Source organism: Anser brachyrhynchus, assembly GCF_964034855.1.
Source record: "Anser brachyrhynchus genome assembly, chromosome: 1".
NCBI classification, from domain to species: Eukaryota; Metazoa; Chordata; class Aves; order Anseriformes; family Anatidae; genus Anser; species Anser brachyrhynchus.
The window spans coordinates 142,775,571-142,795,824 of record NC_137694.1 but is presented as its reverse complement, the minus strand read 5'-3'; the positions used below and the strand labels follow the sequence as shown (position 1 = coordinate 142,795,824).

At 39.0% G+C, this 20,254-nt stretch overlaps 1 protein-coding gene across 1 annotated transcript in view; it reads right to left on the bottom strand.

Moving 5' to 3' along the window:
• Positions 1-48: 48 nt before the first annotated feature.
• The window catches only part of EIF5B (eukaryotic translation initiation factor 5B), a 34,561-nt gene continuing 14,355 nt past the window's right edge, over positions 49-20,254 (bottom strand). Inside the window, exons 4-24 of the mRNA XM_080575518.1 lie at positions 19,586-20,231; positions 18,882-19,102; positions 18,628-18,778; positions 17,631-17,726; positions 16,366-16,458; positions 14,918-15,007; positions 12,478-12,782; positions 11,699-11,806; positions 11,454-11,564; positions 10,340-10,407; positions 9,060-9,201; positions 7,845-7,976; positions 7,068-7,250; positions 6,744-6,905; positions 5,175-5,306; positions 4,026-4,157; positions 3,823-3,899; positions 3,537-3,701; positions 2,424-2,562; positions 1,686-1,847; positions 49-838 (exon numbers count right to left, since the gene is read on the bottom strand). Of these exons, the coding sequence (XP_080431644.1) occupies positions 731-838; positions 1,686-1,847; positions 2,424-2,562; positions 3,537-3,701; positions 3,823-3,899; positions 4,026-4,157; positions 5,175-5,306; positions 6,744-6,905; positions 7,068-7,250; positions 7,845-7,976; positions 9,060-9,201; positions 10,340-10,407; positions 11,454-11,564; positions 11,699-11,806; positions 12,478-12,782; positions 14,918-15,007; positions 16,366-16,458; positions 17,631-17,726; positions 18,628-18,778; positions 18,882-19,102; positions 19,586-20,231 (3,423 nt within the window). The 3' untranslated portion in view covers positions 49-730. The remainder of the gene's footprint in view (positions 839-1,685; positions 1,848-2,423; positions 2,563-3,536; positions 3,702-3,822; positions 3,900-4,025; positions 4,158-5,174; positions 5,307-6,743; positions 6,906-7,067; positions 7,251-7,844; positions 7,977-9,059; positions 9,202-10,339; positions 10,408-11,453; positions 11,565-11,698; positions 11,807-12,477; positions 12,783-14,917; positions 15,008-16,365; positions 16,459-17,630; positions 17,727-18,627; positions 18,779-18,881; positions 19,103-19,585; positions 20,232-20,254) is intronic.

The window sequence follows — 20,254 nt, the reverse complement described above, 5'->3', positions numbered from 1 at the left end:
CAGGAGGTGACATTTTGTTTATTGAAGCAAACTGTAAAACAAAGGGGCTACTATGTCCATCTCCTTTATTTGCGGCTCTGCGTTATAATGATTACAGGTCGACTTTGATGAACTGTACAAGCAGTAAAAGGCGGCCAACTACGCTTTACATCATTGTTTCACACAAAGCAAATACAGAAATATCCAATTGCCTAATTTTCTATTTAAAAAAATTTCTATAGGCACAAAGCAGAAGAATATTGGAAAAGAGAGTCAAGGGAAGAGGTATGCATAAATAAAGAAGTACTTCTTACATCAAAAATGTCCCAAGAATCACAAAGTCTGCAGAAGCTTGGTTAATCAAATACTGCAGTACTGATCTCATCAGTATAAAAGTGAAAGAGCTTTAGTTCTGTAATAAAAATTCAATTTATTTTACTTTATTTTGGAGAGAGGAGGGAAAAAGGGTGGAAGGAAAGTGTAAGAGAAGAAAGGGCAAACTTTAAAACAGCAGCCAGTATTAGGAAGGGCAGTGGGAAAGGTGAACAGGCACATTGGAACCGTGGGAACATGTAAATTGACCACTGTCAAACCAGTGTAAATTTCTTGGTTTCTCATGGAAAACATTTTATCCACATATTTTCCTCCCAAACATATATCCAACACTGTCTTCAATATACGACTTTGTTGGTAACTTTTAGAACAGGAACAGCAAGTTTATTCCTGCCTCCCCATTGCTGTAAAAAGTTATCTAGATGATTTCAAACACTTTCTTCAGCTCTACTATAAGCTGCCAGTCAGACTTCTGCATTTCATCTCTGAACCAGTCCTTCAGAGCATCGATGGACTGACGACTGATCTGTAACACACAAGACAAACCCATCAGAAACACGTATTAATAACAGTAACTGCTTCCACCACGTGAAAGCTGATCCACAGAGAAGGCACCCGCCTACAAAACAGGAAAGCTACTTCCAAACCCAGTTTTGCTGCTCATCTGCTGCAGAGCTCGTCTCATTCATTTCCCTTCTTTGCTCCTCACATCTTAACCTGGACTGCGGTGACTGCAGAAGCACAGACCATCTCGCTCCTTGCGCAGGAATGCAAGCACCCGTGACAAGGGGTGTTATCCTGCTTCCCCCAGTGCCACCAGCACTACCTCCCAGTCCTCCTAACGTGTGCGGAGGGCTGCCTTACTGCACGGTGCATAATGCAGCTGGGAACACGGGGAGCTCCGGCTTTGCCTCTGACAGCAAAAAAATGTGAGCAAGGGATCATCTCCTAGCCTGAGCCCAGCATTCCAGAATCGGAGCGAGTGAAGCTCTGCTGTTCATTGCACACATTCAAAACTAGGCAAACATGACCGCGCTGTAATGCCACAAGAGACTGCTACACTGCTCTGAGCACCAACAACATACGAAGGTATGCAAACAGCTCATTTGCCATTTACCCTCTCTGGTGCAATAAGCTGCCAGGTATTTTTAGTTACAGTACATCGTTCCTTCGGTTCTCTCAAGCAGCACCACTACAGATCTCAAAACAAGGCTACAGAGAAACGCTGTTGAGCAATGCCATACATGAATAATTTCAAGTGTCTCAGTCTCTGATGCAAGGTTGCTAATATTAATTTTCCAGGCTTTGCGCAACATTTCCACTTCAAGCAAGTTACCATTGCGTCATAAACCAAAAATACAGATGGCTTTTACCTTACTGACGAGGATGTCTGTTGCTTCAAAATGTCGCCCATACATTTTAGGTGATTCACCAGGAATAGGTTCTATTTTAACACATACTTCTTGGCCTTTTTTTGCAACCTCCACTGGCTTGTGGTTTATTTCAATACTTGTAACTATTCCAATTTCAACAAACTGTAATACAATGAAGAAAGTGTAATACACATAAGCAAAACCCGTGCGCACACCCTTCTCTAAATTCCTGCCAGTTGCTCATCCGAAGCAATGCATCAGAGCAGCCACCCCAGAGCTTGCAAAGCCATGCATATCGCACAGGAAGCGTGTACAGAAAAGGGCAGCAGTACCAACCCACCTGTATTTCATCTGCCATGCCAATTTGTTAACCTTCAGAATATCAGGACTTGAATTCCCCCCTTACTAGCAACCAGGAAAGAATTTTGCTTGTTCCTTTGTATCACAATACAGAAATTGGAAGGGAATTTGGGAGGGAAGGTGACAGCCACAGCCACGCTTCTTGGTAGGGCACTGCGGAGGTCAAGAGGCTGTCTCTCTGCTGCAGGACGCAACTGTCCCGGCAGAGCACAATACCCTGGCTGATCACTGGGAAGGAGACTTGATCTAACACTGAATCTCATCTCCTACCAAAATTCTGTGCAGTGGGGGAAGGCACACAAACGTTTCCTGGCGCCTCATCGCAGCGACTACCCGCTCGAACAGACGTCCATGGGGAAGAAAGAGGCTCTTACTTACGTTTTTGCTGGGTACGCACATGGGAGTGCCCTGCTTCACCTGGCCTGCCTCCACGACGACACCCATCACTATTGGGTCACGGGAGTTGAAAATAAACTGAGGGAGTATTTTCATCTTGCAAGGGAATACTGCTATATGCCTGGGAGACAACAAAGAGAAGGCATTTTGAAATAGTTGCTGGAACGGTGCGGGGAGTATTAACGGTTCTGCCTTCTACTGCACATCCTGGGCATTTGTTCTAGTAGCGTCACTTGGGGAAGAAATAAGCAGGAAAAATCTCTCTTCCCGTCTCGTTAATCTAGTCAACGCTATCTTAGAGAACTATAGGCAACAATAATCGAGCATGGCTGGCATGGATTTTATTTTGACTGGCTCGGGCATCGAGACAAGACCAAGACCAAAGGAACAAAAATTACAGTATAATTATAATCTCAGAAGAGCATGGGAACAGAAGTATTGTTGCCACAATCCAATACAGTGACTCAAGAAATTCTAAATTTTTGTTTGTGAAGAAGTATTTTTAAATGCTGAGCTATACAAACTCAAGTTTTGATTAAAAAAAATGCATATTTTTTCCCCACTTATTTGTCATTACTTTACTGAGGACCAGCTAATTGCACAGACTCCAAAAAATAAGTTTTGGATCCTTATAAATCCTTAAATGATGGCATATTCATGTTATTACAATCACAATTAAGCTGTGTACACTGGAATTGCATAAGCATGAAACAATAGAACCCAAATCCTTCTGGTTGTTTTCTCAACCCTGCAAGACTAACCCATCTGTCAGAAACTAAGAAAGGAAACCAAGTATATAAAGCAAGCCTTAATAAAAACACTCCATGTAACATGATGGGTTTTGCTAAATCTTGCCATTGCTTCACAACTCCCACCCTACTATATCTAATCCCAGATGTAAACATTTAGACTAGACTGCCGAATTCCTGAAAATTAACAGTTTATTGTCCTTCTTTCCTGCCTTCCTTCCTATCAGAAATGCATGCTAAGTAATAGTATGCAATCAAGAAGTTAAATGCAATTTCATTTAGTAATAAGACAATTAAAAGACTGTGTTACTTGGGAAGCACACAGAGTAGGATTGCTTTTACTTACTTGAATTCTTCTTGTTTCTGTTTTTTGTAGTCTTGTCTATATTTTGTGAAGGCATCAAATAAGTGATAAATAATTTCAGCACTAAAAATTCGAACTCCTAAACTATCAGCCATTTCCTGTGCATCGCGTTCAATCCTCACATCAAATGCTAGGATGACTGCGTATCTGCAAGTAGAGATAAGTCAAACAGTTTACCAGACAGACCACAAAACCAGAGCTAGGAAGGGGGCCTTCCTGAAACAGCACTGTGTGTTTTTCAACACAGTAAAGCAAGGAATTTACTTACTGTGGGTCATGCTCCAACATAACTGATGCCTTCATAACGTCCTTTTTATGGACAGGACCTATATTAATTCCTGCGTACTGTTGAAGAGGAAAGCCACAGAAATCAGTCACTGACCTTTCTGAGTTGAAAGGAAACAGTTATCAACTAAAACAACAGAACAAAACAATAGAAACAACATTAGATGTAGCACAGAAAGTACTTACTGGCACTTCTGATGTTTTAAGAAATTCAAGTAATGCTTCCAAAGACCCTAAAGTAGAAGCCTGGACATAAACACCCTTCTCTTCTAATTTGATTGCATTCAGTGTTTGCTTCAGTTCGTGTATTAGTTCATCCTTTAGAAAGAAAAGCCACGGTTAGTTCTATTGCCATTATTCCTCAGATTACAAAGTCTTTCTGTTCATGAGCTGCTGAAGTATGACAGCCATGCTGACAGGTACCAACTCACAGACTTGCAGCACAGGCCATACGCAGCCAGCCCCGTGACATGCTGCAGCTTGTTTCTGGCATTAGAAAAGCCTGTACTGAACTATACTGGAGGATTTTGCAAGACGATGATCATGTAACACAAAGCAAATGCCCATCTTGGGAGCTGGTAACATTTCTCCACAGACTACACGTTGTTCCACCCAACGCAGTAAGCTTCTGCCATCACGATGAGTGAACACACGCAAAACACAACGTGAGCCAATACCTTTGGTTGCTCAACTGAACATTAACAAGAACAGAGGCCCCTAAAACCGTTAGCTGAAAAGGATTATGAATGCCCTGTATGCAGCAAGGCCTAGGTGGATATGAAAGCAGAAAGGCCATCTTGATGCTTTCACAAAAGTTAAAAACTCTTAGTTCAAAGCCATTCCCTCTTGTCCTGTCAGTACACCCCTGACAAGGAGTCCCTCCCCAGCTTTCCTGTAGGCCCCCATTAGGTACCAGAAAGCTGCAATGAGGTCTCCCCAGAGCCTTCTCTTCTCCAGGCTGAACAACCCCAACTCCCTCAGCCTGTCCTTACAGGAGAGGTGCTCCAGCCCTCTGATCACATATAGTCAAAATATAGTCAGACTATGCTATTATGTTTTCAGTCCTTATTCGGTAAGCAGAGGACAAGTCATCAAAATATCAAGGAAAGCTAAGGATCAAGATACCAAAAACATTACCAAAGCAACACTTCACATGGACACAAGGCTACAGCATGTTATTATAATAGTTTTTAAAACATAACACACACACACACACACCAAAAAGAAAAATCAAGTTACTTGCATGCTGAACTCTCAATATTTGAATGAGCTTCATCACCAGAGAACTTAGTCACCCCCAGTGTAAGTGTCTCATTTCAACACTAGCCATCTCACCTTGAGGACTGGGACTTCATCCTCTTTATAAGCTACAAGCAGTGGCAAACCAGCCAATGTTTTTTCCAAATCCTTCCCAAGAATCTTCACACCTTGAGCAGCAACGACCTCTTTGTGCTTTTCATACTGGTTCTGAAAAAGAGAATACACGCTGGCAAAGAGTCCACATTGCTGCTACACAGCAATATGAAGCGGTCCAGAGCTGCTGAAGATCTTGCCACCAGCAAGCACAGAAGCCAGAATGACAGTGAAGTCCAGCTCTCCCCATCTATCAGTAATTTTGTCTCCTTCAAGTTCCTGACACGCATGTGTGTCTGTGTTTGTCTGCATGCTCCTCTCCCATCACATTTTGGGAGGGAGAGGGTGAAGAGCAGGTGCAGCAGCAAGGGAATTGTCTAAGGCAGAGATTCCCCATGATTTTCTTTAAGCTGCAAGGCAGGTTCCTTTCTCAAATAAACAATTCCTGCAAACCTCTGCTCTTTAGCCCTGCACGCCCAATATTTGGGGTCCTTTTTCAATGACGACATCTCCTCATGGACTGGCTGAACTGAAATGTATCCCCGTTGCCTGCTTCAGAAAAATCCAGCTTACCTTGACCCACTTCCCCAACTAAAGTTTCCCAAATCAAGCGTCCTTCATCTCAGTGCTGGTACTCTATACCCCATCTCCCATCAAAGTACCAAAACCCATCTGACAATCTGGTTGACCTGGGAACCCATGATCTGTTATATTGCTGTTTAGTGCCACAAAAAACTTCACTCTCGTAACAGTTTCACACACCAGTTTATCTTCCACTTTAAATAAAGGGAAGCACATGGACAGAAATGCTTTCACAATTCATACTTCACAGTAAACCGAATATATTCAACAGTTTCCAACAAAGCAGAGGATGTAACGTAAGCACAGATGTCAATACTCTTCCTGTCACTCTCTTAACAATTACTAAGTTATTACTGTAAAGCTGCAGTCAAGAGCAGGACATCAGACTTAAGGTTGTCCAAGGCCCTACCCCATAGCTGCATCGGACTGCCAATCATTCAGGTCTATTAGGACTAGGGCAGCAAAACCTTCAACGCTCTTGAAAAAGACACAACAATCCTGCAGAGGTCCTGGGCTTCACCACTCACCAACTGCTCCTAGAAACTTGCTTGTTCAGTTTTCTTAAATCTAAGTGTATGGGCTTCCTGTTATAGAAAACACTTTAATGATGCATATTTTGACTCAGAAGTCACTGCACTGGTATACTCTAATTGCTACGTAAGATAAATATCTCCTCCTCACAGGTAGCCACATGCTTGAGTCCCTTACTGAAGTGTACACATCTTAATCCATGCTGCAAGGGAGCTCCTTGATACTTTTCTTTGCCACTCTTGTAACAGACACACCAGCCGTTATATGCATATACATTCACCCAGAAACACTATGTATGCACTGCCTTCCCCTTTAAAGTCATCCTCAGACTCTGCTCCTGTAACTGAATCCTACTACGTTATCGGTTTTATCAAAACGTGATTTTTGTTCTGGTTCTAAATGTTCTCTGCATGTCAATACACTAGGCAGCTTCCATACCTTAACTCGTAGCTCCTTCATAGGAGGAGGCAGCAGAAGACCTCTAATCTGAGTTACTATGGGACCTTCTACCCCAGGAACAATAATGGTGTCTCCTTCTTTCAGGCGCCCGTTAATCAAAATAACATCTATGGTAGTGCCCATGCCTGGCAGTGCTTTAACCTGAATGAAAGGGGAGGGAAAAAAAGTTACTCTCCATTTAAAAACATGTTGGTTTGTTGTTTGTTTGTTTTTTTCAATTTAATTTAATTTATAAGCAAGGTAGAAGGAAGCGGGGGAGGGAGAAATTTCTAGGTAAATTTCGAAGAATAGCTGTTGAGTTACCTCCATGACTTGAGCTCTCAGTTCTTGACACTCAGCCAGTCTCTTGGTCAGCATAGTTTGCGTTAGCTCAACGAGAAGAGCTATCAGACTTCCCATGCCATCCCCTGTGTGAGCAGAGGTAGGTACAAGAGAAACAAAAGTGCGGGGATCCTTATTCTCATAAAACAAGGCAGCATTCAAGCCCTGGAATCAGGATTAATAGTTACTTAGGGAAAAATACATACATACATACATACATACACACACGCACACACACCCGTATTAACAGTAACATCCAATCCTAGCCAACCACTACTGTATTTTTCAAATTAAAAAATAAAAGTTACTGGCGGTATACCATGGAACATGTAGCTCAAACCCACGGTTGGATGCAGAATGGGATAACTCTACAAAGCAAATTGCCACATGTAGCTTCTGGACACCAATGTACATCACCAACAGATGTTCCCAGAACCGATGTGACTCATGCCCTGCCAGTGTCCAAGGGAACAAGGGACAGATGGGTTTCCCTCTGGCGATTCCCATGGAGGGAAAGAATAGGGACAGAGAACTTGATCTGCTCTTCATGACTTCACTGACCATGCACAGCAATTAGCTGTTACTTTTCTCCAGACCAGAACTCCAAAGATGGAGCGGTTAAAAGAGCTGGATTTAACAACAAAGTTTGGTTCATGTGTGGTAAACATCAATGTTTCAGAAGAGACCAAAAACACCACACCCACACACACCATTTTTGCTACCACTTCTAATAACAGAAGTTTGAATATTCCAACCTACCTGTTTCGCAAATTCCACTATAATGGCTTTTGCACGTTCTTCAAATTCATCTTTTGTATTCTTTTTCTGCTTCTTTAAAGTTACAGCTACATCTGTATCTGGACTTTTTTTCCAGTCATATAACCTATCAATCTTGAAAAAATACAGTAATATATCATATTATGCAACTTAAAGGGCATCTTTATGTTTAAGTCACAATGTGAGAAATACTTTACTAGCCAGCATAGCTAGCCATCCATTTGCTCCACTAGACAAGTTAAATCTATTTGCTTTGAAGCAAATATTCTTTGTATGTATTTACCCAATGTCACAGTATTTCAGGACAGCAATACTACTTCAGATATTAAAATTTCAAATTATAGTATCAAGGCTCATATGGAAAACGTTTATACACATTAATTACATCAAGTTTAGGATAAAACATTCAGATGAAAAAGACCTATATATAGCTTCACGTACACAAAAACATGAGGTTGGCTTTTTTTTTATTATTATTATTATTTGAAAAGAGACTGCACTCATTTTACAAATGAGTAAAACATAGGGGTGAATTTGAACCCTTTCCTATGCTGCTATAGAGAAGGTTGGAATTGTTCAAAACACACAACTGGGTGATTTCCTCATTATAATTCGTATAAGTCATCACAAAAACAAACAGCTCTACCACCACAATTTCTTATGCAAGGCATTTCTACCGACAAAGCTGAAAATAACTAGCTTTACCACCTAATACTGCAGAACCTGAAATCTTTCCCACAGTGATCAAATACTAGTGTTCAATGAGCCCTAAAGACAGCTTGTCTTCAAGTCACAAACTAATGAGTATCAGTAGCTAAAATAAAATAGAACTTTTAAAGATGAAGTTAAGTCTTTCAATATTATAAAAAGATAATGCAACTGTATGCAAGTCCATGTAAGTACTTATGAGGAAAAAAAAATGAAGTACAACTTCCAGAAGTGTGAACCATTTACTGAAGTTCTTTAAGATAAACTTATCAGTGAGAACTCTGAAACAAAGTGCCAGATTGTTCTGCAAAGCTCCTGTAAAGCACCTGGGGTATCAAGGACAACAAAAGATGCAACAGAACGGATCTAATAACCCCTGCTTCAGTCTTTGCACAAACAATTCAAGTTCATGAAAGAAAACTGAAAATTGTCAGATGCAAAATACATTAGAGTACAAGAACATACTATTAGAGTGAAAAGCGATCTTACCTTGTTGAGAGCTACTATAAAGGGGCATTTCTTAGATTTCAACAGATTTATTGATTCAATTGTCTGTGGCTCCAAACCATGCATGATGTCAACTACGAGAATGGCGATATCACAAAGTGAGCTTCCTCTATTTCTTAGATTGCTGTGGCATTAAAAGAAAAAAAAATTGTCATGTAGCAACAGAACTTTAAGAAAAATACCAAATACCATGTCAAACTTGCATTGACCAAAAAAAGCTAAAGCTGATCAAGTAGTTATTTTTGCTTCAGAAATACAAAGAACTATCAATCAATGAAACACTGAAATTACACTGTAAGCGTAAAGCCCATTTAACAGAATATATTTGAGTACATGTAAGCAAAAATAAGAAGAAACTACAATTCTCCTGACAGTTTTCCTACTATTATATACTTTTTTCAAGCTAAGCTACATTGCTTCGTTTTGAATGAGAATTGAGAAGGTTATAGTGAAATCTGAATGAGACAGATCATAACAAATTACTGCATGAACACTAAGATTATCAGACATATGTGGTGTTGGATAAAACCTGGATAGAAGATGAAGAGCTGTAAGTGACAGGATTGTAAGTGACAAGATGCCAAGGAATTGATCAGAACATTATCAAGGACCTGGTGTTTCAATGCTTTTGAAGGTTTATGTTTAAAAATGTCACATCAGTTTTAATCCATCTGTTTGGGGATTTTGTGAAAGCACCACCTCATCAAGAATAGTTGTGCATACCAACTTTTAAAGTTAAAAGTTGATTTTGCATCTTGCCTGTATGCCACTGGTATTCCTAGACAGAATACGAACACTGGTAGGAGTTAGCCAACTTGTGCAATTGGTAACTTGCAGTCTTATGAACTCAGTTACCTCAACTGGAACACTGAACTGGAGGCTAGGAGAGAAGTCCTGATTTTTCATACCAGAGTACTTAGGTCACCTGCCATCCTCACCTGTTCTCTGGTTAGCTTCCCACCTCCATCTTTTCTCTTACACTATTTAGAGAAAAATTATGTTGTTTTTTTTTTTAAGATACTCATGGCTCAATCGTCATGAAGATGGGAAATTAATCAGATGTAAAAGGCCAGGTATTAACCAGACATATAAAGCACCCAGAAAATAAGCAAATCTACTTATTCCTCTACTTTAGTTTTTATAAAGGGAGAAGAAACACAAATGATTTAGGCAAAGACATAGTACTTTGTTAAAATATATATATATGCAGATGCTTCAGCCATCACCTCTGGGAAGTACAGTACTGTGAGAATGAAAATTACCTGAAAGACTCATGTCCTGGAGTGTCAATTATCAGCATTCCTGGAATTTTTATGTTCTCTCTGTCAAACTAACATTTCAAAATATTAGTCATCTTGGCAAGATCATGCAAGAAGAAAAAACTTAAGAGCTGGCAGCTTACCAGCTCTCACTTCAAAAAATGCAGTTACATATTTTAAGGAAGGCCAGCACCCTCCATAAAAACAAATCAAAGCTGATTTCAGTATAAAAAAATATGATGCAACACAGCCCCTATGTATCAAGTAGCCATAAGCTCAGATAACATTTTAAGATAGGGAGGAACGACACAAAAAACACGTTCAGTCTAGTGAGATTTATCATCCTTATTGTGAATGGTTTCCTCCTTCTCCACTGATTTTACTTTTTTTTTTTTTTTAAACAAATTGAATTAAGTTTTTGTTAAAAAAAACACTCATTATAAAATTAAGAGAGATTTTACTGTTTGGGTTTTACAAGAGCTAAATGCCACAAACTCATCACTACTTTCAGCAGCAACCAAATGTTCTGGGCAAACTTTCCTCATTAAACATCTCAGCACTTAGCTGACTAGTTTTAGAATTACTGAACTGAAGTTCTTAAATTACAAGTAATATTTCCATCCCTCAGAAACAGCCATCACTGCCAAGGTTTTTCAGTCAGTTGCTGCAAGCAAAATAGTAGTATCCAGAACAAGCAATGCACAACAGTTACAATAAAATTCATTACCTGTGAATTGGCCCAATTTCAGCACACACAGTAAAACAAAGTTGTTTTTTTAAACAGAAGATATACTCACTAGGTTTCAAAAGTCTTGACTTACAATCAAAGTATTGACAAATAAGCAGGCCATGAATGCAGCAGGCAGTTATTTGGGTATTTTTCTGAAGTTGCAATGCATTAACTGAAACCAAATGTATCAAATAAAACTGAAAATTGAGACAGCCTCCCATTTTAGTTTGGAGATGGGAAAAAAAGGGTGAGAATTAAAAACAAATCAATACTGGAAATGGTGAAAAAGGCATCTGCCCTTGTTGGGAAGTCTCACAAGGACTAAGTAGTAACGAGCTTACAATTAACATTTTTTAAAAAAACAGTCTTTGAGGTGCTATTACTTACATTTTTCACCATCTTAGTTTGTTCATTAATAGCTTCAAGGGGTACATTAGTCGCACCGATCTGCTGAGTGATACCACCAGCTTCACTGTCCTGTACATGAGTATGGCGGAGCTAAAGACAAGAAAATATATATTTACATTTAAGAGGCTATTAAAATAGTCTCTTAGAGTGCAATTCTGTTTTCAACCAAGAAAACAAACACATACAAGATGCATGGAGGGGTGCCTTCACAAGTTGTATCTTACCTTATCCAAAATTTTGGTCTTGCCTGTGTCTACATGCCCCAGGACACAAATAACCGGTGCTCTGAGTTTTTCAGTGTTCACATTTTTGCTATTTTCAGCTCGTCGCTTCTATGTAAAAGACACAGAAAAAATGTTAAGTGTAAAGAACCGCAGCTCACCTCTTGAACTATTACATGCATACAGAAAACAAAGCTAACTGTGGGACTTAAATTTTCAAGGCAATTCAAAGACTGCCATTCCCCTTTTGGGAATTCAAAAAAACTTACAGCTAAGAGTTGAAATGGAGCTGGCTGTTGTTTGTTTGTTTGTTTTTTTTGAGGGGGTGGGGAGAGGGGGATCTGTTTTTGTTGTTACAGTCTAGTAGGCTAAGCTATTATATCCACTAACATGTAGTTTTGTTGATGATGGAGTTTGAATAAGCATCTTGAATAAGGAAACAGAGGGCATAAGCAGCCACAAAAAATGTTGAACAATTCAGAAATACAGCTTTTAAACACTCTAAAATTTCCATCTGTAAAGGATAAAAGCCTCTTTCACCAGAAGGGAGAAAGGTGGGGAAGAATGACACTGAAGTACACATTCTTTGTGATCAAGTTGTCTTGCATAAGCAAAACCAAGTACTTCTCCTCAATTAACCCAATTTCTGGACCTGCCTAAATATTAGTTACAACACAGCCATCATTTTGACCAATATGACTAAAAGGCCTTTCCGTGAACAGAAAATTAAGTTGTTTCTTATGCAACGTGAAAATTCCTCAAATACAGCTGCATCCTAATACCTCAATTCTCCGTTTAGCTTTGTCATAAGCACGTTCTTCCTTAGTGCGGTCATCATCCGAGTCATACTCGGAATCAGAGCTAATTTCCTTGCTGGGCTTTTTTTCCATAGATTGTTTTCCAGCAGCTTGGGAGTCTGCCTCTCTCTCATCTGAAGTCTTTTCATCTTCATCATCACTCCCTTCACTTTCTCCATCTTCAGATTCTTCACTCTCCTCCTCTTCTTCATCTTCATCCTCTTCCTCCTCCTCTTCTTCCTCATCCACTTCATTTTGTTCTTTGACTTCAATGTGGACAGGTTTGCTCTCTGTCAAAAAATATATATAAGTTAAAATTCTCTTAAATTCAAATTTCTGAGGGAAAGGGCAACAAAACAAAGAAATGAAGAGAGTCTACTATCAGAGTGAGGATTTGAGATTAGGTTCCGTTCAAGAAGTGCTATGAAAAATCATTTTTTAACTTTAAATATAAAAAGTGCTTATTGTTCAGAGTTACAGACTTAAGTGCTTAGAACCTGTGAAGGCAGAGTAAATTTGGGGTGGAGGGAGGAACAATATTATCAGCACACTTGCACTTGAAGTCATTTGCAAAAATGCTGGGAAGTGACATCCTTTAGAACTCTATGAGCTTCAAAACTGAATGGGTGCACTAACACCTCTAAACAAAAAGAAAATCCAAATTCAACACAATATGGATTCAATGAATTACTGATCAGAAATGTATACTTAAGCAGGAGAAACAATGAGAACAACTGGTCTCTTCTACATCTTTAAAAATCTCATCCTAACGTTTTATAGAATGTTAAGAGGTGATCAATATTTTTCAGACGAATTCTTCAGTAAACAGACAAAAACAAACTATCAGAAAGTAATTTTCTTTCTTTAAAAGCTTCCCATTTATCATACTTGCAAAATCATAAGAGACAAGCTAATGGACACTCTTTGAAGCTCTACACTGTTTTCCTTACAGAGTTGCGAGTAGGCTCACTACTCTTCAAGATTAGTGGATGTTTCCTTGCTACACTGAAAGCCAACAGCTTAGTAATACACTAAATCCAGTTCCCAGGAAGGTTCTTTTTCTGGATCACATTTGCAGATCCTTCAAATCCAAGCAGCAAGAAGTGGGATGTGACATTCTCCCCTAGGATAGTGACGACAGACTTTTAAGAAGGTACGTTAAAATAGAACATTCCAGCAGTCCAGGAGCACAAGAACACATACTTGTAACGAAATACGAGTTTTCAGGGCTGAGCAAATCAAAAATACTTGACAAATAGTTTTTGATTTCTTCTTAAGAAACAATAAAGACAGATCATGGAAGTACTAACTACAGTAATCAGCTCCTGTTCAGGAAGATTTGCAGCAATACAACTTTCTCCACCACTGGAGGAAAACCCCTGAGAAGTTATCCATACAATCTTCCCCAGCTCTTTAACTCTCCAATAAAGATAATTATTGGCTGCAGACAGAATATGAGCTTTGGCATATACACTCAGGAATATAGGTGTCTGGGTAATTCTTCCTTTTCTTCTGCACTTGCCTCTCAAAGAAAAGTAGAGAAGGTATCTAGTACTCACTATAATGCATGCATGCTAACCTCCACACCACCTCAGTCTCTCACTGCTTTGAGAACCTAGTAAAACTGTTATGGCTTTGGACTGGTTACTAGAGAAATACAGCACTGGATAAAAGGTTTCCCTCAACTCCCACACGAGGCTTAATCAGATATTTAGAGGAGGGGATTTTTACTTTTTTTTTCTTTACTCCCATTAAAAATAAATAAATAAAAAGGAATTCAACTGATTTATTTCAGATGGTAAGTGCCCATAAATTTCCAAAGGACAGTCTTCAGCAATATTTGTACAGTTCACAGAATCACAGAACAGTTTGGGTTTCCAACCCCCTGCCATGGGCAGGGACACCTCCCACCAGACCAGGCTGCCCAAAGCCCCATCCAGCCCGGCCTTGAACACCTCCAGGGATGGGGCACCCACAGCTTCTCTGGGCAGCCTGTGCCAGGGCCTCACCACCCTCTGAGTAATAAACTTCTTTCTACTGTCTAATCTAAATCTATCCTCTTTCAGTTTAAAACCATTACACCTTGTCCTATCACTCCACTCTGATGAAGAGTCCCTCCCCACCTTTCCTGTAGATATCCCTTTAGATATTGAAAGGCCATTATAAGGTCTCCCCGGAGCCTCCTCTTCTGCAGGCTGAACAACCGCAACTCCCTCAGCCTGTCTTCATAAGAGAGTTAATGAAAAGCTCTGCCTTTCAGGAGTAGAGGACCTTATATCTACTTCCTATTACACTTGCCTTGCGACTCATTTAACCGGGGGAGGAGGGGAATCTAAACATAATATTGTTTTCTACAGAAACAAAAAATAAACCCAAAGAAACCTGTCAATCAGAAAAAGCATCTATTTGGTATTTACATGCCCACCTTTCTCTCCATCTTCATCACTAACCATAGCTTCCCAGTCATCCAAACCCGCATCTTCTGCTTCTTCTTCTTCCTCCTTCTCTTCTGAAACTAAGAAATCCAACATTAAACGAAAAACAAAACAGCTCATCCACATACGAAGTTTAGATGGCCTTTCCTTCGGCATAATGACAAAAGCTCACAAGTTTGCTACCATAATTCTACCGAATTACCTCCACATTCCCTGAAGAGAAAATGCCACGTACTTAAGAAATATGTAATAGCGCCTGCATAATACATGCCACGCAAACTTCTAACAAAATCATGTTCCTTGTCAGGAGCTGCCCAATTAACAGTTAGCCAAGTGTAACAAAGTGACAGAGAAACAAATTAAAACTGTAACCAAACTCGCACTCTTTAATTAGTGATAAAATAATGAAGTGTCTATAGAAAGTGCTATTTTAAGACTCCAGGTGACTTAACACACTATAATACATCATGAATTCTAGAAACATCAAAATATTAATTCCAGCAGGAGCTCAAACAAATATGAGACTGAAGCTTTTAGGTGACAAATGGAAAAAAAATGCAGACTTTTAATCCTCTCCAGAAGAAGCATTAAACAATATATAGTCATGAAATTTCAGGTACTTCAAATGGAAAAAAAAAAAAAAAAGAGTAAATTCCAGACTGCTAGAACATTAACTAGGAACTAACATTCTGCCAGACAGTCCTTCTCTTTTATTGCACTGGAATTGCTCCCTCAAGAGATAAATCAAGCTAGAATTAAAGTATATATTCAGCTTGATTTTCACAAAGCTGGAACTTTATCAGTACTTTTCTGACTTAAGAATAAAGATAAAAATTGAAACTGTCTCCTCACTGAAGATGACGTCCAGTACAAAGTTATTTTGCCAAAACAAATATTGTGTGTAGGCAAAAGTAAAGGCAACAATCACTCACTAGGCTGATACTGCCTGTTTCACAAGCTAATCCACATTCACTGCATCCAGCACTTAGGAAAAACAAAACACTTGGAATCAAGAATACAGTCACAGTGAAGATTACAGTATTGATACCAGAAGCAGCATATTTCTCCCCCACCCCCATCTAACAGCTGACAAAACAGCCTTTTAAAAAAGCAAATGAAAAGTCAAAGGAGCTAATCATAAGGCACTGAATGCGCCTATATGACAGTTGCCTAAGCTAATTGAGCACTGGAGTACACCCTGAACAAGGGACCTTTGCAATCTCATTCTGAGGCTTCACGCCTTTTTATTCCACAAAATTCCATCAGTTCTTCCTTTAGAAAAAAAAAAAAAAAAGAAAAAAAACAGCAACTGCCTCAAGAAAGAATGGCCACTCAATCAACAAGGTACTGACGAAGGGTGTTAAAAGCAGTACAATACTTGCCATGCAGTACTGCCAGTCTTATTACACACCTTAGGTTTATTAGCGTTACTACTAACCTGGCTCTACTGGAAGAGGAGTCTCTTCTTTCACTGGTGTTTCTTGTTCTACAGCATCTTCAGCTGTGGAAGTTACCTCCAAGCTTTCTGAAACTACAAAAAAAAAAAAAAACTAGTTGCTACATTCTTTCAAAGTGCAAACTTCAAAATATAGTTAGACATACAGCTTCACATTTAAGGTCCATTTTTAAGTTGTGCTATTGCAAGTAAACAAAATTTGAGTTCAATACCAAACTAAGTGAACTCCCATCTACTGGGCTAAAATAAAGTTAAAGCGTACAGCTGACTTGAGAAACATCTGGCCTGCCATGCAGTTAAATACATTTGTGTGATAAGCCAGTTACTGGCTAAAAGGATTACCACTGCTTTTGAACATCAGAAGAAATCCCATTTTCTTACAAATACAAGAGAAAATGAACCAGTACTAATGAACTACCCTCTTCTTGTTCTACTGTTCCATGAAAAAAGAAAAGAGAAAAAAAGAAAAACACCACTTCAATTCAGATGACCAGCTTTCACAATCCTTTATACATTCTTAAGAGGTAGGTAGCCACATAACTCACTGAATGTAAAAAAACACAGCTGAACAACAACAATAAAACTGATACAAGTGTTTTGGTTTTAAACCAAGGAATAATCTTGAAAAGAGCCACTGTAGTACCCCCAAAAGAAAATCAAGAAGCATGAGAGGCAAAAATTGTGGCACATTCCAATCTATATCTAACTAGCGCGATAAATGCTAAGTTTTCAGAAATACAAGCGCTCTAAACTACTTGTGTCCTGGAAACTGAAAAACTGTTTTTATATGTAAGTAAACAAAAAAAAAATCCCTCCAACCTAAAAAGAGAGGAACTTGAACTGGGATCAGTCCTCTTTCACCCTAGAACTTTAACTTTGACATAATTACAAGTCATTGTTACTTATACTACATTGATTTAACCTACACACACAGGCAAAGCATCTATCCTCACTTTCTTAAAATCCTGTTACATTCTGTATAATTTTTAAGTGCTGGATATGTAAAGAAAAAAAAAAAGGTTAGAGGAAAAAAACAGTCAAGTAGATCGTATAGCAAAGGATTAAGTGAGCAGTCTTCAAGAAACCTTTCAGATCTTAATGTATCAGCACTTGCGTGGGGAGTGGGGGTGTCAGAAGAACCTTGCAGGCACCCTGAAGTGCAATTAGTTTAGGATTAGCTAATATATTCCACAAACATTTCCTGAACTGTGACTAATAAATTAAGTATTCCTATATGCAAACCACACCTTCCTTATTTTCTGGCTGCTGCTGCTTCTTTTTCTTTTTGTCTTCATATATTGGCCTCTTCTTTGGCACAGAGTCTTTGGATGGCACTTCAACACCTGCAGAAACATTATTAAAAATCATTTAATTACTGTTGTACCTTCTGAAACACTCAACATTCTTCCAGGTTCCCACGTGATTTACTGTGTTGATTTGAGCAAAATAGAGTTGTAGCAGTGCAGAAATATAAGGTATCTAGTAATTATAACAAGGACTGAAGAGAAATCATGGCTTTAGCATATCTTTAATGGATACAAACACAGTGGTTCTCTACAAATATAAAACGAATGATACTCTGCCTCTGGAATTCTCTTCTTTCCTCAGCCACATAAATAAATTACCAGGCAGAAATTAGGAGATGGGATTACAATATATTGGATAAATTTACCTCATGGAAAGGGAGAAGCAGATTAAATTTGACTGAAAAGCAGGAAAGCTTCTATATACCCTTTTCCTGACAGAAATGAAAGAAGATGCTCTGTTCCTATAGACTAACTAACTGGAGGCAAAGTAACCTACTTGCTTAAGAGAGCACCTGAATTAATCCAAGAGGATACAGATCACTAGTCTTACAAGAGCTGCAGCCCAGCTCATCTGCTTTTCCTGACCTTTGGATTAGGCAATGGAATCAAGTTATTTTTCACAGAGTTCGATAACTAGTGTCTTCAAACGACATGTGGAATGTATTAAGAAGCTGGATATTTTAAGTGCAAGATGAAAATATACAGACATCTAGAACTACTTTAAAAAAAGGCCACAGCTCAACACTGCTAAAACACAACTACAGCACAGTAGCTTTATGTGGAATTACTGTGCTGATTTGAGCAAAGTAATTGCCCACCTGGCCCCAGATAGAAAAAAACAAATGCAAAAAGCAGTAAGGAGAATGAAATGAATTTTCTTTTTCGTTTGGTTGGTTGGTTTTTCAAGAAATAAACACACCACACCTCTACAGCTTACCCTGAGCTTGGAGCAGTTTAAGCGTAGCCTCTGCTCTGGCTCTGGCTTCTCGCTGAGCTTTTGTTAAAAGTTTTCCCTCCTTCTTCAAACGCTCCTTCCTCTCTTTTTCTTTCTGCTTCTTTCTTTCTTTCCTCTCTTGTTCTAATCGTTCCTAGAAAAAGGTTAAAAAACACACGGAAATTTTAAAGCACACTTCGCACTACACCAGCAAGGGTACAGGTTAAGATTACCCTGTCCCTTATTTTATGCAGTACCTCCTCTTTGCGCTTAGCTTCTAATTCCTCTAGTCGTCTTATGCGTTCTTCTTCTTCTCTTTTTGCCCGTTCCTCCTCCTCTTTCATTTTAGCCAAGGCTTCTTGCATAGCTTTAACTGTGGCTTTACTGGGCCCCTTTTTCTTCTCTTTTTCTTTTTCTTCTTTCTCACCTTTCTTTTTTTTCTTGTCTTTTTTCTTTTTGTCTCCCTCATTGTCATCAGCTATGGAAAGAAGAGGCACAAGATCAAAGACCCCAGAAATTTTAAGGACTCCAAATACAATTACTGTTTCAAATACTATAAATAACTCCAAATGAGGAACATTTTCACTTGGCTACTACATAAGCACTTCATTATGAAAAAATAAAACTCCTAAGTTACAAAGACAGAGCCTGAAGTCTTAATGTAACAGATGTCTAAGAATGATTGGATTGAAAAATGATGTTTGCATTACAGAACTGTTACGTACATATGGTAATGAGAAATCACCATCTGGCTTTTGTTTCCCCCTGTACCTGAGCAAACTATGAGCCAGGAAAAAAACAGCCACACGTGAGCCAACACAAAGAGGCAGACAAGGCTACCGAATGTCTAGGATTCACGACTTAGAATACAGCAAAAAAATCATCCTCGAAGCCTGCCAACTTTCTGGTCTTATAAAAACTACAGTGTTAAAATTATACTTTTAGAAACCAAGTTACAAACCCTCTGCTCCTGCAGGAGTCTCTCCTTTTTCCCCTGTGGCAGAGGCCATGACTTCAGGAGAAGCCTTCTCTTCAGCTTTTTTTGGAGCTTCCTTCAGCTTTGCTGGTTCTTTACCGCCTTCTAATTCTTCTTTCTCTTTTTGTTTCCTCAGCTTGGCTTTTTCTTCCTCGCGTTTTTTCCTTTCACGTTCTTTTTTTTCTGCCTTCTTCTGAGCCACTGTTTTTACTTTGAATGAAGACTCTTCTTCCTCATCTCCACTTTCAGCTGCAGGAGCGGACTTGGGTTTTTGGTTCTTCTTTTGTCCTTTTCTAGGTTGGGAGACGTCATCTGATTCATCACCGCTCTCACCTGTAGACAATGTCCCCACACGCTCTTTGCTTTTCTTAATGTTAGTTTCATCTTCTGACATATCATGCTTTTTATTTGACTTCTGAGTTTTCCCTTTGTTTTTCTTAAGCTGAATCTCAAGATCATCATCATCGCTGCCAGAAAGCATGTCTTGTTTTGCTTTCTGAGTTTTTTTAGATTTTGTATCTTTATGTTCCTCTTCCTCACTGTCATAGTCATTTTCAATATTAGCTTTTTTATTCTTTCCTTTTCTTTTTTTGTCTTGTTTTGATAAGCTTTCTTCTTTGTCATTTTCAACCTGGTAATTAAATGATTAAGAAA